General features: G+C 36.7%; 2 protein-coding genes across 5 annotated transcripts in view; one reads left to right on the forward strand and one right to left on the reverse strand.

The window, feature by feature from the left end:
• rgl2 (ral guanine nucleotide dissociation stimulator-like 2) overlaps window positions 1–7,548 on the forward strand; it is a 24,673-nt gene extending 17,125 nt beyond the window's left edge. For all 3 annotated transcript variants that reach the window (XM_079894120.1, XM_079894119.1, XM_079894121.1), the window contains 8 exons: window positions 507–593; window positions 822–854; window positions 946–1,067; window positions 1,158–1,247; window positions 2,050–2,143; window positions 4,143–4,370; window positions 4,583–4,697; window positions 5,387–7,548. In XM_079894120.1, the coding sequence (XP_079750246.1) occupies window positions 507–593; window positions 822–854; window positions 946–1,067; window positions 1,158–1,247; window positions 2,050–2,143; window positions 4,143–4,370; window positions 4,583–4,697; window positions 5,387–5,568 (951 nt within the window). In that variant the 3' untranslated portion in view covers window positions 5,569–7,548. The remainder of the gene's footprint in view (window positions 1–506; window positions 594–821; window positions 855–945; window positions 1,068–1,157; window positions 1,248–2,049; window positions 2,144–4,142; window positions 4,371–4,582; window positions 4,698–5,386) is intronic.
• Window positions 7,549–8,514: 966 nt separating this feature from the next.
• Window positions 8,515–14,873, reverse strand: dnase2 (deoxyribonuclease II, lysosomal). Of its 2 annotated transcripts, XR_013823650.1 has the most exons (8): window positions 14,724–14,873; window positions 14,363–14,468; window positions 13,314–13,473; window positions 12,684–12,774; window positions 12,425–12,589; window positions 10,675–10,890; window positions 9,031–9,949; window positions 8,516–8,968 (listed from the first exon to the last, which is right to left on the reverse strand). XR_013823650.1 is itself a non-coding variant. In XM_079894122.1 (7 exons), the coding sequence occupies exons 2-7, from the start codon at window positions 14,449–14,451 to the stop codon at window positions 9,552–9,554; spliced, it is 1,119 nt and encodes a 372-aa protein (XP_079750248.1). In that variant the 5' UTR covers window positions 14,452–14,468; window positions 14,724–14,859; the 3' UTR covers window positions 8,515–9,551. The 2 variants fall into 2 exon arrangements, 1 of the variants encoding a protein (XP_079750248.1); XM_079894122.1 differs by having other exon boundaries at window positions 8,515–9,949; window positions 14,724–14,859.
• Window positions 14,874–15,534: the final 661 nt, after the last annotated feature.

The following is a 15,534-nucleotide window of genomic DNA, read 5'->3' on the forward strand; positions in this document are numbered from 1 at the left end:
TGTAGTCACGCAGTTCTGATGTTGTTAACATTAACAATTTGAGAACAAAGTATAATTTGCACGGTTTGACGTGATATGATAAGCGATCGTTAGATTTAATCAGCGCGATTTACTGCAATGCTTTTTTTCCCTTAGCTGGTCTCAGAACAAAAGTGGATGTTACTTGTTCAGATGACATTTTCCAGTGAGAATTCTTATGTTGGTCATACTTCCAAAAAGTAGAATCTGTGATTGCGAATGACAGTATCCACACCGGCGCTGTGACTGACGGCCGCACATTCTCCTCAAAACATCGGATTCACCCGCGCTGTGCCGTGCCGAGGCACAACCCACGTAAAGTTGCTAAATCCACGAATAACTGCAATTGCAGATTTCGAACAGAGATGGCGACAAAGAGGAAAAACTATGGACTGCAGCTTTAATATTATCACAGTGTTATGTGCCGTTTATAATCTTTGATGTATACTGAAACAAATCCGCTCCTGAATGCTGTATTTCTTTTGTAGTCGTGTGCTCAGGGAACTGTGCCATACCTGGGTATCTTCCTCAGAGATCTCACCATGCTGGACACTGCAGTCAAAGACAGATTGGAGGTGATGTATAGTTCTTCGCCATATAACACAATTAACAGAAATATACAAAATAGACAGCATCAGCATCAGCAGCACATCCAGCTATGAAGTATAAAAATAGCAGTGGTTTCACAATGTTAGTCAAAAGTCATCTGGTAGAATCGAGATGTGTCAAAACAAAACTAACAGACAACTGTGCATAAGCCAAAGCAGGTCATAATGTGTGAACCAACATTTACTCTCTTGCAGAACGGCTTCATTAACTTTGATAAAAGACGAAGGGTGAGTTTATGGACATTATATACTTGATTATCATTTATTTGTGGTTTTAAAAAAGTTAAAAAGGTATTACCATCACATTCTCTTATTTTAGGAGTTTGAAGTCATTGCTCAAATTCGCCTCCTTCAGTCCTCATGTAAAAACAGCATTTTCAGAACGGATGAGACGTTTGTTCAGTGGTATCACAGCGTACCCTCTCTACGTGAAGAGGAAAGGTCAGTGATACTTCTGTAACTCTATGCTTAACGTCTCAGAAACACACTGTTTGGCTATATGATGTTGACCATTTGTTTTTTTTTAAATAGCTACAAGCTGTCCAATCAGATTGAAGTACCGGGCGAGCCGAGTCCTGGGCGTGGCTCGAACCCTACAGTGATCATCACACAGCATCCTGAGTAAGAACATCATGTTCAGTAAACTAATGTCCTACATTAACAACCACATAGCATTTGTTACTGTAGAGTCCAAAATTAGTGTTTTCATTTAATTAGTGTTTTCCATCCATAAAATTACAAAAAGATAATATATTGTACAAAATGGTTTCATTTTCTTATTATAAAATATTTATTTATATATATAAAAAATATATATATTGATATATATATATTTTAAGATGACAAATGCATTTGCACCACAATACAGTATAGTTTGTTTGGACACAGACATTGCCAAAGTAATTTTCTATATACAATTATGTGTATGGTAGCTGCATATTATTATTTGCATTCAGCGTTGTTGTTTTTTCTCTGCTGAAAATATATGCAACAAATTTGTAGGTCATTTTTAGAAAACACTACTATATTCTGTAGTATGATATGCATTTTTCTTATTTTACTAAATAAATCCTGGGCTTTTTTTTTTTTTTTTTCTTTATAACTATTCATGACAATCTTCCTGTAGGCTATTCTGAGGATCAAGCTCAGTCCCTGACATGCACACACAGACGTTTCTTTCATGAGCTCTTAAGCACCGTGATGCTGCTCGAGTCGAACGAAATGAAGTTTTAAAGCAGGACAAAGACACACTTATCGTCTGCAGTTAGCGTGTGACTTCAAAGCTACTGCTGATTTTGAGTTTTGTATTTATACTCCAGGTTACAGTCAGTTCAGAAAGAATCAATGTCATAAGCAGCACGTGGCAAAGAGCCTCCCGACTGAATACAGTTTGTGACAAGATCGTTCTTTTCTCCCGTTACAGTGCTCTCTCAGCCGTGGCAAATACAACAATGGATGCTGATGGCATATTTGACATCCAATCTCCTGTCAATCACCTGCTCTCTAAGCTTTGCAAGGTAAGGGTGAATAAAGAGCTTTATTTTGATTACTTCGCAGTAATGGGCCTTTAAAAGCCCGTCTTCCAAAGTGTTATCAGCAACTTTGAGATATTTATTATTTGAGAGCCCACAGAGGCTCTTTATAGCATTTTATAATTGCTTTTGGGAATTGATCCATGACAACCTTTCATTCTGTACACTTTACATGAATGTTGTGAAAATTCACACTATTAGACAAAAGGTTGGACGCATTTGACTGAATTTGTGTTTCTCATGATCCAAATACATTTTAATTTGAATGCTTAGCTTTTTTTCCTTAATTTTTTTTTTTCAGAAAATTATTATTTTATAATTGATGAGCTAACAAGCTTTCATTAGACTTTTATTCTATTATTCCAAAATGAGGAAAATATTATTGATAAACAATCTTTAGGTGTGTCTTACTTTTTGACTGGTAGTGTGGAACTAATTATTTTTTAATATGGCTCTATTTTATATCTCAAACTCACCTTTTAAGACCAATATTCTAGCTTTTAACATCAGAAATAATTTGCCTAAAAATTTAAATCTCATCATGAGTGCAGCTCCAAACCTGTAAATCTTTCTGCTGTGGAACAGGGAAAACAGACGTTTAGCAAAATGTGTGAGCTTTAAGAATATGTTTGAGCACATATGAGATTCAACAACAAAACAGATGAAATAATAACCCGTAGACATCAGACCCTTTCGCACTACTGTCTTTAATGCTAAATTAAAAAATGTTTTTAAGTAAAAAATGTTCAAATTGAACAGATAGTGAAACTAAAGTGCTTCTCCTCATGCGCGAAAATGAAAACAACGGCCCAATGTTTAAAGATTATTTCTGATGACTGACATGACAGAATTTACTGCTATTTTGGAGCTGATGTGTGAATGGTCTCTTTACGGTAAAAAGCTAAAACGCCTTTGCTTGTGTGAACAGCATATTTGTGTATTTGCCGGTAAAGTCATTCTGGTAATTTTATGAAAATGAATGAAAAGACACTTGTGGCATATTTTGATTTAAAATGGTTCCTAATTTGGAGGTCTCCTACAATAGGTTTACATGCATCCGAGGTTAAAAAACAACAAAAAGAAAAACACTTAAATTTTCCCATAATATACATTGCAGCATCCTCTATCCTCACAGTGTCTGAAATGGTTCAATGAAGGATTCGGTCTCTCAAACCCCTCCTTTCCGATAGTCTACTCTGCTCTGATTGGTCAGATGGCCCAGTCTGTTGTGATTGGTCGACCGCTTACAGCATGTAACGGAAACTAAACTTTTATTACCATATCTGAATTTCAGCTGTGGAGTCTTCCTCAGCTTTTGTTACACGGTAATACGAACAGTAACAAAAGCATTGGTTTTACCATATCAATTGGAGCCCGAGTCCTCATACTTTGCATAGTGGATTTGCTTTCGCTGTGCAGAAAACATCATTTTCTCGACATGTCGACAACATGAACCAAACCCTTCAAGGACTCAGGGTCAGCTACAGTGTTTGAGGGCGGGTCAAAGTAGACTTTGTTTGCAGGCAGCCAATGAAGACCATAGGGTGGCATTATGCAAATTTGCTACAGACCTACGTAGGTTCGAGTAGGAAGTAAGACTCGTTTCGGCAGTTCAGAATCATTTTTTTTCTTTTAGGAGACAGTAACTCCATTTATCAAGCACTTTGATCTTCAACATTCATAAACAGCTATATTACACACTGCATGAAAGGTAATATCCGAAAAAGCATAATATGGGCATTTTAAGACTTAGCAACACCTGGTAACCCCCCACAAATCCTTGCCAAATCTAGTTTGTTCTTTTTTGAGTTTGACAGCTTGTGGTCTACTGTATCTACTGTAGTCTTCCAATTTATGGAAAAGAGACGCTTAATTTAGCAAAATATTATATTTGGAATGACATGAGAGTGAGCAAATTATGATATAATTTTTAGGTGAACTATTCCAAAAAATATTGTCATAATTTGTATTAACTCTATTTCAGCATGTGAAATCCCCATCTGTTTCCTGTTTGGATGTTGATTCGTCACCACCGCCCAATGATGCCACGCCCTCTGTCCTGACCACACCCACTACAGCTGTCAAATCACATCGGCGGTCTGTCTCCTGTGGCAACAACCCCACCAATAACAAAACAGAGGCGGGGCCTGAGATCAGAATCGTCAGAATACGGATGGATTTACATGACGGCAACTTGTATAGAAGCATTCTGGTAGTCTAACAAACAAAAGTCAAATGAAAGTGAAAAAATTGAAAGTAAAAAAAACTGTGTTCCCACACTTTTGGGCTTTGAAACTGCTGTATTTCACAGCAGCAATCCAGTGTTACATCAGACCAACTTTTGCATTTCATGTCAGCTCCTGTTTAATATGGATGCTGTCGCTCTTTGTTCTAATGTATACTTTCTTTTCTGTGCTGCCTCAGGTCACTAGCAATGATAAAACACCCACTATAATCAGTTCTGCATTAGAGAAGCACAACCAGAATGCCCAAGAAGCCTCTAAATACGAGCTGATCCAACTGCTGCCGGAGGGAAAAGGTGATGTCACATTTTTTTAAATGTCATAGAGAGGTGTTTATTTTTTCGAATCACATCCTAAATTGAGAAAACATTATTCTGGGCATAATGATTTGACATAGTGACTTATGATAAAAAAAAATAAAAAAAACAAGACAGCTGTCAATCAAATAAAATATTTAAATAAAATATAAATTAATATACACTATTGCTCAAAAGTTTGGGGTCAGTACAATTTTTACAAAAAAATTATACTTTTATTCAACAAGGACACATTGAATTGATCAAATGTGACCGCAAAGACATTTATTGTCACAAACGATTTCTATCTCCTATAAATGGGGGGGAATTATCACGGTTTCGACAACAATATTAAGCAGCACAACTCTTTTCAATTGTGATAATAATGAGAAATGTTTTTGAGCAGCAAATCAGCATATTAGAATGATTTCTGAAGGATCATGTGACACTGTTCAGGGTCATGTGAAAACAGTTATTTTAAATTGTAATACAATTTCACAAAATGACTGTTTTTATGGTACTTTTGATCAAATAAATGCAGCCTCTGTGAGCATACGACTTTTTTTTTTTTTTACTGACCCCAAACTTTTGAATGGTAGTGTAAAAAAATTAAAGATTTTAACTAAATGTATATTTTATAAATATATGTATTTTAAGTATTTCTTTGTCTTTCTTTTCTTCCTCCACAGAGCTAATAATACCTCCCACAGGAAACGTCTTCTATGCCATGTCTTCAGCTAGCGTGGACTTCCTGTTAAGGAGAAGAGGAGGAAATACACCAACAGGGTCTCCGTCTCTTGGCAACGAAACCAGCGCAACCTTCCCACGAATCAAAGCCAAGGGCAGAAGACTAGTCCGGACACTATTTTAACAGAAAAACAGGATATTCATGTCCAAGTACTTTCAAAAGAAAAGGCACAAAATATTTCATTCAGCGCTCTGTGACGTAACTGTGTAATATTGACTCAAAAATAATTTTCTTAAGTCCTAATATTAGTAATTTGAGTGAAAGCTTGGTCAATTAGCAAACACCATCGCACACCTGCAGGTGATTGGTGCGTGGGAAAAAAAGACCAAATAAGTAGATCAAAAAATCTACACAAAACAAGGAACTCCCGCACACTATCAGTACTTGCAAATGAGTATCAAAATTTTATTAGCAATGTTTCGGTCTCACGAAAATCCAAAAACGTTGGACCAAGCTTTACCTAAAAAACAAGGAACTCCCGCACACTATCAGTACTTGCAAATGAGAATCAATATTTTAAATCAAATTTTGATTCTCATTTGCAACTACTGATAGTGTGCGGGAGTTCCTTGTTTTTTAGTGAAAGCTTGGTTGAAATGGCTCTAAAATATTAGTTACTGCTAAACATTGCACTATTCTTACATTTCATAAATCCATAATGAATTCCAAGACAGAATCATGTACCTTTTGCTGATGCCAGCATCCCCCGTCTACCTCTAAAGCTCATTGGTTACCGTATATTAATCAAGAAAAGCCATTATTAATGAACTGAGAAAGCATATAAAAGATCCCAACATAATAAATTAAACACTTACAGAAGGTACTTACACCTGTCTAAACATTTCAAGCCCTGAGCTGTTCTGTGTGGGCAAAAAGCTACTGAAAATCACCCACCTACCTGAAGAAGAGTCGCAAAAAACACAGCCACTCTCGAATGGTCTCACCAAGTATGCAAACTGATCGTTGCTAACTGTGTGCTTTCTCTTTAAATATTTAAACAGAATTCATTGTGGTCATGGTAATATCGAGGCTCTGTTCTAAAACCTAGTAAAAAGTTTGTGTAAAAGTTCTTAGGGGCCGTTTACACAACACCGTTTTCAACTAAAACGTAAAAGGTTTGGGGTGTGAAAACTTTTTCAAAGTGCAATTTTTTTTTTAACTACACGTAAACTACAAAAACGTGAATTGGTGAAAACTGTGACAACATGCGCATGCGTATTACATATTCACTCTATTGACTCGTAGTGTTTCTTTACAAAGTGACATCGCCAACTACTGGCCTGGCAGCAGAATACAGCATTTTTAGTCGTTTTCGCGGATCCATTTGAACGGGGAACGTTTTGACAACGTTGTCGTCTGCAAAAAATGCGAAGGAATTCTTTCCCGTTTCAGTACATCGTTGTCGTGTAAACGCACCCTTTTAGAAGGCGGCATAATCACGCAGCCTACATTTTGAAACTGGCCTTGCGTAGGGAGCACCTATAATGCCTTGAAGTGCTGCCTATGTAGGCAGCTCACTAGGCTTTGGGACAGAGCCAATAGAGTGTTGCACTGCAGGTCTCCAGTTCTGGCTGTTCTACGAAACCAAATCGATTCTTTTAAAAAAAAAATGCAACAAAGCTGTGCCTGTGACATTATTTTTGTACCGATAAATGCATAACGCTACGATCATCAAGAATAGAAAAAACAACACTGTTGTTTGCACCCTGATGAACCTTGCGCTCTCTGACTCGTATGCTGTTGACGTCTCTGTGGGAACGGAGGCATGCGAGAGCTCGCAGTAAGGAAGAGGGGTCTCCTTTTATTTTCAGCCTTTGGTTATGTTCGGAATAGTATACTACCATACTCACTATTGCTGCATATAGTACATTTCTGTATACCTACTACATTTGCCAGAATGTGCAGTATATGAAAGAGTTTTTATTTTACAAGATGATAAGTGGATGCTGAATTAAACATAGTACAATGTGATGATGACAGCAATGTAGCATACTCCTGTTTGAGAGCTTATCCTGGAAAAATGGCAACTGTTTCAAATACTCTTTCAACAAAATAGTGGGAAGTATACAGCGAGTAAGTCGTAAGCTAGTATTCCTTTCCAATCATAGCCTTTGTTTTTGGTCACTTGTTTGTTAAGTGCCTTATTATCAGGTGCTCTTGTGTGAATGTTGTTCCGGTGTGTTGCGCAGTGAAAAGCATGTTGCAGCTTCAGTCCTGTACCGTCAGATCTGTATTCTGACACGTTTATGCACTACATACCTCCTATTCTTGTAATAAACTTTAATTTTGATACAACTGACAGCTTTCAGACCTGATTTATGCATTCAAAATGCCATTACGTTTACATGTGAAAACCAGTTATAAACTAGATGTTGCATGTTTCATCAACACATTCATGACTACTGGATAAGGACTGTTAAAAATTATTTTCCAGAGACTGCTCTCACAACAAGCACAAATAGAAATGTTTATACCAACTATAATTTTTTTTACAGTAATACCATTTTCTTAACATCAACCATGTCCTGCTAAGTCTCCTGCTCCATTTTTTGATAATCTGCAGTTATAAATATATTATTATTAATAATAATAATAATAATAATAATGGGACAATAATATTGTATATTATTATTATTATAAATAATAAATATAACTGCACACAGCGATTAACAGTGTTAAATCAGAGATGTGCGTTTTGCTCGCCATGAGCAAAGGATTCCGACCAACAATTTAAGAGTTATGAGCGATTTCGTACTTTTGATCGCTGTAGCGCCACCATCAGGCCGACTGGGGCGAGCCTCGTGACGTTCTAGATGGGGTGAGCACTACCCCAGATAGCAAAAATCATCTGGATCAGCTCTGGATTCCTTTATGGCAATTTGGCCCAAATGTGGGCCAGATCTGGTCCAGCTCTGTTTTGGATCTGGTACCATCCCTAAAAGTTTCAAGTCTCTACGACTTATGGTTTGGTCCGCCTGATCACTTTTTTTTATAGCAGAATGCTGATCTTTGAAAAACCTAACAATTACAATAGGTTTCCGCACTAATAATACTACACACAAACACAGTACCATTCAAAAGTTTGTTTTTTTATTCTTTTAATTCAGCAAGTATTCATTAAATTGATTAAACATATACATTTAAGACATTTTTAAAATCTCAATTATAAGATTTCCATTTAAAATAAATGTTCTTTTGAACTGAATAAAGATATCTCACCATTTCCATGAAAAATATTAAGCAGAACAACTTATCAACATCGAAATAATAAGAAGAAATATTTCTTGAGCAGCAAATCAGCATATTAGAATGATTTCTGAAGGATCACGAGACACTGAAGGCTGGAGTAATGATGCTGAAAATACAGCTTTGCATCACAGGAATTGGTTTTCTTTATTAGTTCAGGCCTCTTTCTGAACTCACTACTGGCCACCCTTGATTATACAGAATATTTCCCCCTTATTAGTTAAACAGAATATTTTAGCTTTTCACAAATTATAATAAAATATTCTGTTTTTAATCACTCAAATATTGTTGCTGTATTAAATTGAAGAAAACAGCAACAATATTTGAGTGATTAAAAACATCTCTACTAGACACATCACAATCCAATTCTCATAATGCACTTCTGGCTTCTCGAGGTCCGAGGTGATGTGCGTAAATCTGTGCCACTCGAAGCACCAAACAGAAATATGTATCATCTCAACCAATGGTGAGAGTTAGGGATTTGGCTACCCATTTTTTGTAACAACAGAAGTTTGCTAGAAAACAGATATTATTTTTGCATTTTAGTTTTAAAATGCTTTTAATGCTTTTAATTAAACACTTCACAATCTAATACCCAATGTTTCTTCTATGATCAAATAAATTTGATCATAGCCCATGCAAATATTTATATATACAGTTTAAAAACACATAAAACTGTACCGCATTAAAATGTAATTTTAGCTGAAGCTATGAGACATTATATAAATGTGAAGATTTAATGAAATTTACAGTCCTTTTACGTGCAATAAAAAAAGCATTTGACCTCATAATCATACCTGTTTGACACCTACACGTGCAGTCGTTCTGCAATACCCTGATTTCTGCAGTGCTCAACTGCATCAGAGATACTGTGCGGCATTTTCGCATGTCTGCACTTCTCCACCGCAGGTCTCGCACTGCAAGGCGGCCGAGCGATAGGCCTTCCACACCGCAGCATCTTGGCGGCACACCGTTCCCCCACCTCTCTTTTCCTCCGCCTCGTCACGGTTGATGTCTCCTACGCAGACCCAGCCGCCTGATGTCCCACTTCCAGTGCGGCTGCTGCCGGTACTGACCGCCCACTTCGAGTGGTCCTCTGTGGCCTTGAACGTGACGCTCTGGCCTGGGGAAATGAGATCTATGTTGAGGACTTTCCAGCTGTCGGAGCAGTCAGAGGGCAGGAGGCCTGTGGAGCGACGCCAGAACTGAACCAGCAGGTCGGACTGTAGCGCAGGTGCCACCCAAGAGTGATACAGGTCTGGTTATCAATCAAACAGTGAAAAAGAAATAATTACTTATTTTTTATAAAATGCATACACTGTAAAATAGATTACTGGAGTATGTTTAACACATTCAGTCGTTCTACTTCTTTTAACTTGCATACATTTCATTGGAACAAAGTTCAGAAAAACAGCAATATGCATCATAACAGTCTAAGGGCCAGATTGAATAAACAGGGCAAATTAGTGTGAGAGCGCAAAACCAAAAAAGCGCCAAAAGGAGTGGGAAATTCTGAGCGTGATCTACTGACGACGAGCAAATTAAATAAAGACACAGCAGATAATTTCCATAATGACTAATGCGATCTACCAAAAGCAGCGCAAATTAACATCTGGTTTAAGACATGCTTCTTTTAGCCGTCAAATAATGGCACAAATACCAGTAAATTGACTTAGTAAATCACCTAGCATGACTTATTTAAACACTCTCCTCCCATAAATGTTGCATCTGAAAAGGAAAAATGCATGCATATGCGATAAGTTCAGCCACAAAAATAACCCTGTTAATCTAGGACATATTTGCATAGAATAACTATTAAAAAAAAAAACTGCAAACAGATGCAAGAAAACATCCTCAACATGACCAGAACAGATTTGTTTAACAAATAGAGCTAAACGTTTAACTCTTGATCGTTACACATTTGACTGGGTGGCATTAAAGTGTCACTTACACTATTACATCAGTATTAAAAATGAGTCTTACCATTGGCAAATGATGCACCTTTTGCAAAGCTAATGAACTCCGTTCCAGCCAATGAGAGGAGTGATATACTGCGATTGGACGGGGAGGGGGAGGAAGTGTTGTCCCATCCGCCCAGTGTGTGTTTACAGAGCTGAGCCATAGCAGGAACAGCAGCGGCCAGGGAAGCAGGGATGCTGCAGTCATATATGTGAGGCTGATTGATCTTTAACTGCTCACCTGTAAAAAATAGAAAATATTATAAGAAAATATATTACATTAGTCACAAAGACAAACCACATAGAATAATAAAGTAAATACTGTAACAACAATAATGTATATATATATATGTGTGTGTGTGTGTGTGTGTGTATATATATATATATAAAAAAAAAATTTGGTTTCTATTACAATATTGCTCCCTGTTTTATAGGAGAAATAAGCCACTTAAGGTCACATATGTCTGAAATTTACAGCCTATTTCTGAGTCTCTCAACCTTTCTTCCTTATCTGACCCATCCATTTCAAGCCTCGGAGTGTCCAATAACAAGCTAATGTTTGATAAGGAATAGTTTGAAATGTGTACTGTTGGTGTCCCTCCAGGAACAGGGTTGGGAAAAACACTCGCTTATTGCTTTATTACTATTATCGGAAAGTGATAATACTGTGATTTACAAACACAAGACTGATTGGACACAAAGAGCAGCACAGTAGTAGGTGTTGTCACTATGGTTACTGTGTCAGAAGGATTACTCTTTAACAGTCACTATGGCAACTGCATCCCATAAATGTTTTGTCTTCAGAAATTGCATATGAAAAGGTTATTTGAGAAGAATTTCACGCAGCGTTTCTAACATCAGACACTCATAAAATAACATGCATTAAAACATGCATTAAGATCATACTAGTCCACCTCATTCATACATGCAGTCATATACTGTGGCATTAAAGTACACCCAAAAATAAAAATAATTAAAAGATAAATTAAATTATATTTTTAAGATTATTGGTAAAAAGATTCAGTTCCCAATGACGTCCATTTTATGGACAAATAAACAAATACAATGGAAATCAACCGAAACTGTTTACCAACATCCTTCAAAATATCTTCGTTCATGTTCCACAGAGGAAATAAAGTCATACAGGTTTGGACCAACATGAGGGTGAGTTTATTTTGGGGTGGACTGTCCCTTTAAAGTGTGTTTAGACTAAAACACTTAATGCAAAATATGTGCAAAACTGCATATATTTATTGCTTTAGGGCAATAAATAAAAGAGTTAATTTTAAACCATCACAATTTTTGATAAAAAGGCCATATTATGCCCTTTTGCATTTTTGGGGTATACTAGAATTGGTTTTCTTGCTTTAATGTTCAAAATACACATTATTTTTCACATATTCTCCATTGTTGCAGCACCTCTCTTACCAGTCTGTCAGTAACACTCCATTTAGTTCCTATCTCTATGAAGCCCCTCCTTCTGAAAAGCACAATGTGTTCTGATTGGTCAGCTGGAGACGTGTGTTGTGATAGGTCAACCACTTCGAATGCGTTTCGGAAATGCCAGGCCCCTTACCATTTACCACGGCCCTTTCAACACACTACAACTCGCCCTTTTTTCGTTCTTTTTTTTTTGCCTATGCCTTGAGCGAGAATTATATTGTGACATGTTCGTTCCCGGAAGAAAACTCAAGACTACAATCGAGGCGTTTCAGGGAGTTCAGAAACTGTGCGCACTGATATAGAGAATAACTATAAATGCATTGGAGGCGTACCTATGGTCTGAAAGCGCTCAAAAGGATATGTGACACAGATGAAGTTCTGTCCATTACTTATGCCAGAACTGGGGTATGAAAACTGGCCAGCTGATTTAGGAGGGGGGAAATGAGGTGTGCTGTGGACCAACCAGAAGCCCTGCTGCTTATCAAAGACAACAACCCCTGGAACAAAAGAAATAGTGTATATTAACATGATCCACAAAATAAAAGTGTGTTTATGTGCCTTAAATATCAGTTAACTGCAGTAAAACTGCACCTTTGGTGTGGCCACAAATCCTGCTTGCACCTTCAAACGGCTTCTGTTGTGGTGGCTGGTCGTTATACAAGATGTATCCAACATCACCGCCCTGGAAAAAGTTAAAGCTCAAAGCTTCTTCATAATAAACATGCCCTTGTGAGGAGCATGTGATATAAAGCATAAGTTCCTCTTTTATTATGAAACAGTTATGTGCACATAAAGCCATAAATACCCGTTTTAGCTTCATTTGTGCATGTTTGTTTGCATGTACACAGCAAAAACACTTATGACAATAAATGAATTAGGTATCTGATTTGTGCCACTTTTAAATGTGGTAGTATAACTAAATAGATTTTAAATACATGTATAATTAAAACTTGGAATGTAAATGCCAACGCAGTGTTTTAATACTTCTGCAAAATGGGAAAAATGTGCAGACTACAGAACAAGATAAGCCGAGTAAGCTTCTCGAGAATCAGCCAGAAAATTACTGATAATGAAAATATTTGGGGGAAAAACAAAAGTTGGTTTAAGCAAAACTGGACATTTCTCTCTCTCTCACTCTCTCTCTTTTTTTTTTTTAGCCAACGACTTTATGATAAGTCACGTTGTGCTATCATAATTGCATAATTGGAGGGTGAGCTGTACCTCATATAAAGGCCCTACTGTTCTACCAACAGCACTTTGACTGTCATTAACTAAAGTCTTCCCATCCATCCATCCCTCACTCTCTCCATCCATGAAAAGATACTTCAGCCCCTCCTGCACAGGGGAATGATGCAGGTGTGGGAGTTTATACAAGTAAAACCTGCAAGGAGAGACAGAAAAGAGAAAAATATGACCCCATCACATGGATAAGTACATTTTACATAAGCTAGATCTATGTATTTACTTATAAGCAAAATAATAATTAAAAAAATCTAATTTACATGATTTTTGGTTGAGCCTGAATTCAATCTGTTTATCATATAAAGTGATCAGGTCTCTTCAGAAAATGTGAACTAAACCGCTCAATTAATATGGATTAGTTTTACGATCTCTTTATGAACTTTTTGAAGTGTCAAAGTGGTAGTTGCGTAGCTGTCAATGGAGGGACAGAAAGCTCTCAGATTTCATTAAAAAGATCTTCATTTGTGTTCCGAAGTTGAACGAAAGTCGTACGGGTTTGGAACGATATGAAGGTGAGCAATTAATGACAGAATTTTCATTTTTGGTGAACTATCCCTTTAAATAGTTCTGTTGCAAATAAGTTGTTTAATTAATATGAGGTCAATGAAACTATCATTGAAATAAAATTAAAATAATGGCATTTAAAGTAGTTTCAGTTGAAGTACACAACCATTCAAAAGGTTTGGAGCACTTAGATTTTTAAAATGTTTTTTTTTTTTTTTACTTGTCTCATTCTCACCAAGGCTGCATTTATTTGATCAAAATCACCATAACTTGGACATTGCTTGACATGACATGTCAACTACCAATCATCTTTGATGTCACAGTATGTCCTCCTCAATACAGTGCTAGGACTAAGAACTGTGTCATGTACTGGTATGATATAAAAAAAATACTGAATAAAACATAAAAACATAAAAAAAGAATGGACAAAGATGAACTGTGACCCAGTAGACTATGACTCATAATGACTGTGATTCAAGATGTTGCATGTAATGTGTTTCTGTGCCATTTAATAATATACAAACCAGTCAACAGGTTTCCCCTCATCATCATAACATGAGATGGATGAAGAAGCTCCTGATGCATGAAGGAGGAGCAGAACATGAAGCAACATGATGGAACTTAATTAACCTGAAACAGTACAATAGTTTCATTTGTCTGTCGGGGTAAATCAAGTGTACATATACAAAAACAAACCTTCTCAACAACACCACTTTTACACTGTTACAAACAGTCTGAATATTAACGGGTATAATGGTTTATTACTCCTGTCAGTTTTTAGTTTTAATGTAGGCGTTGCATGCTTGGTCTAATAACAAACTCCAAAAAGCTGCAATAATGATCATCGATATTTAAGTATTGACAGAAATCTTATTTTTAGCCTACCTTAACGAAGGCAGACGTTCTGCTGAGACAGAAGTAACTGAATCATTTCAGTCCTTCCGAAAGTGAAACTTTTTAAAAATCCTCATGTTGTCACATGTAGCAGGTTCATTGCAGACGTAGAATCGCATTTAGCTTTAACCCAAAATGGGCGGGGATTGGTGGCCATGATGTTTTCAGAAGTGTTCGGATAATAAGCATTTTCTTATTTGAACCATTGTGCATTTTCAATTCAGTGTCTATTACAGTTTCTCAGTGTCATTATTCATGCGTTTATTATTATTCACAGCGCTAGGGAGAGTTGTCACGCTATAACTGTAACTTTTCTCAGCGCCGTCATGAAGAACCAATCTCAGTCGTTTGTGATGACTGGATTCGTTTTTTTTTTTGTTTTTTTTTAAATATACATATATATATAATTTTATAGCGATTGATGGGGACGATTTTCATTTGTATGCCAGATGCCAATCATTGTTATTAAAATGTTCACTTTTTTATTGTATATAATGGTCTCTAACGAGGTTAAAAACATCCTGAGATTAGAATGGCGCTCAATGGAGTATTAGTTATTCTGAGCCCTAGTGCGCCTCCTGAAGGAACCACATTTTTGTTATTTACAACCGTATCCAAAACACTGATGTTGTGCAAGTCAAAATTCGGCATAACACCGGAACACCGTCAAACCTACTTGTTTTAATGCTCTTATGAATATTAATGAAGCTGAAGTAATGGTGCATGCACCAACATGAAACGTGTCTAGTTTGTAGCAAATGTTAGAAGAACAATACATATTTTTGTTTATTTTTAATGAATG

This window comes from Squalius cephalus, assembly GCF_949319135.1.
Source record: "Squalius cephalus genome assembly, chromosome: 15".
In the NCBI taxonomy this organism is placed as follows: Eukaryota; Metazoa; Chordata; class Actinopteri; order Cypriniformes; family Leuciscidae; genus Squalius; species Squalius cephalus.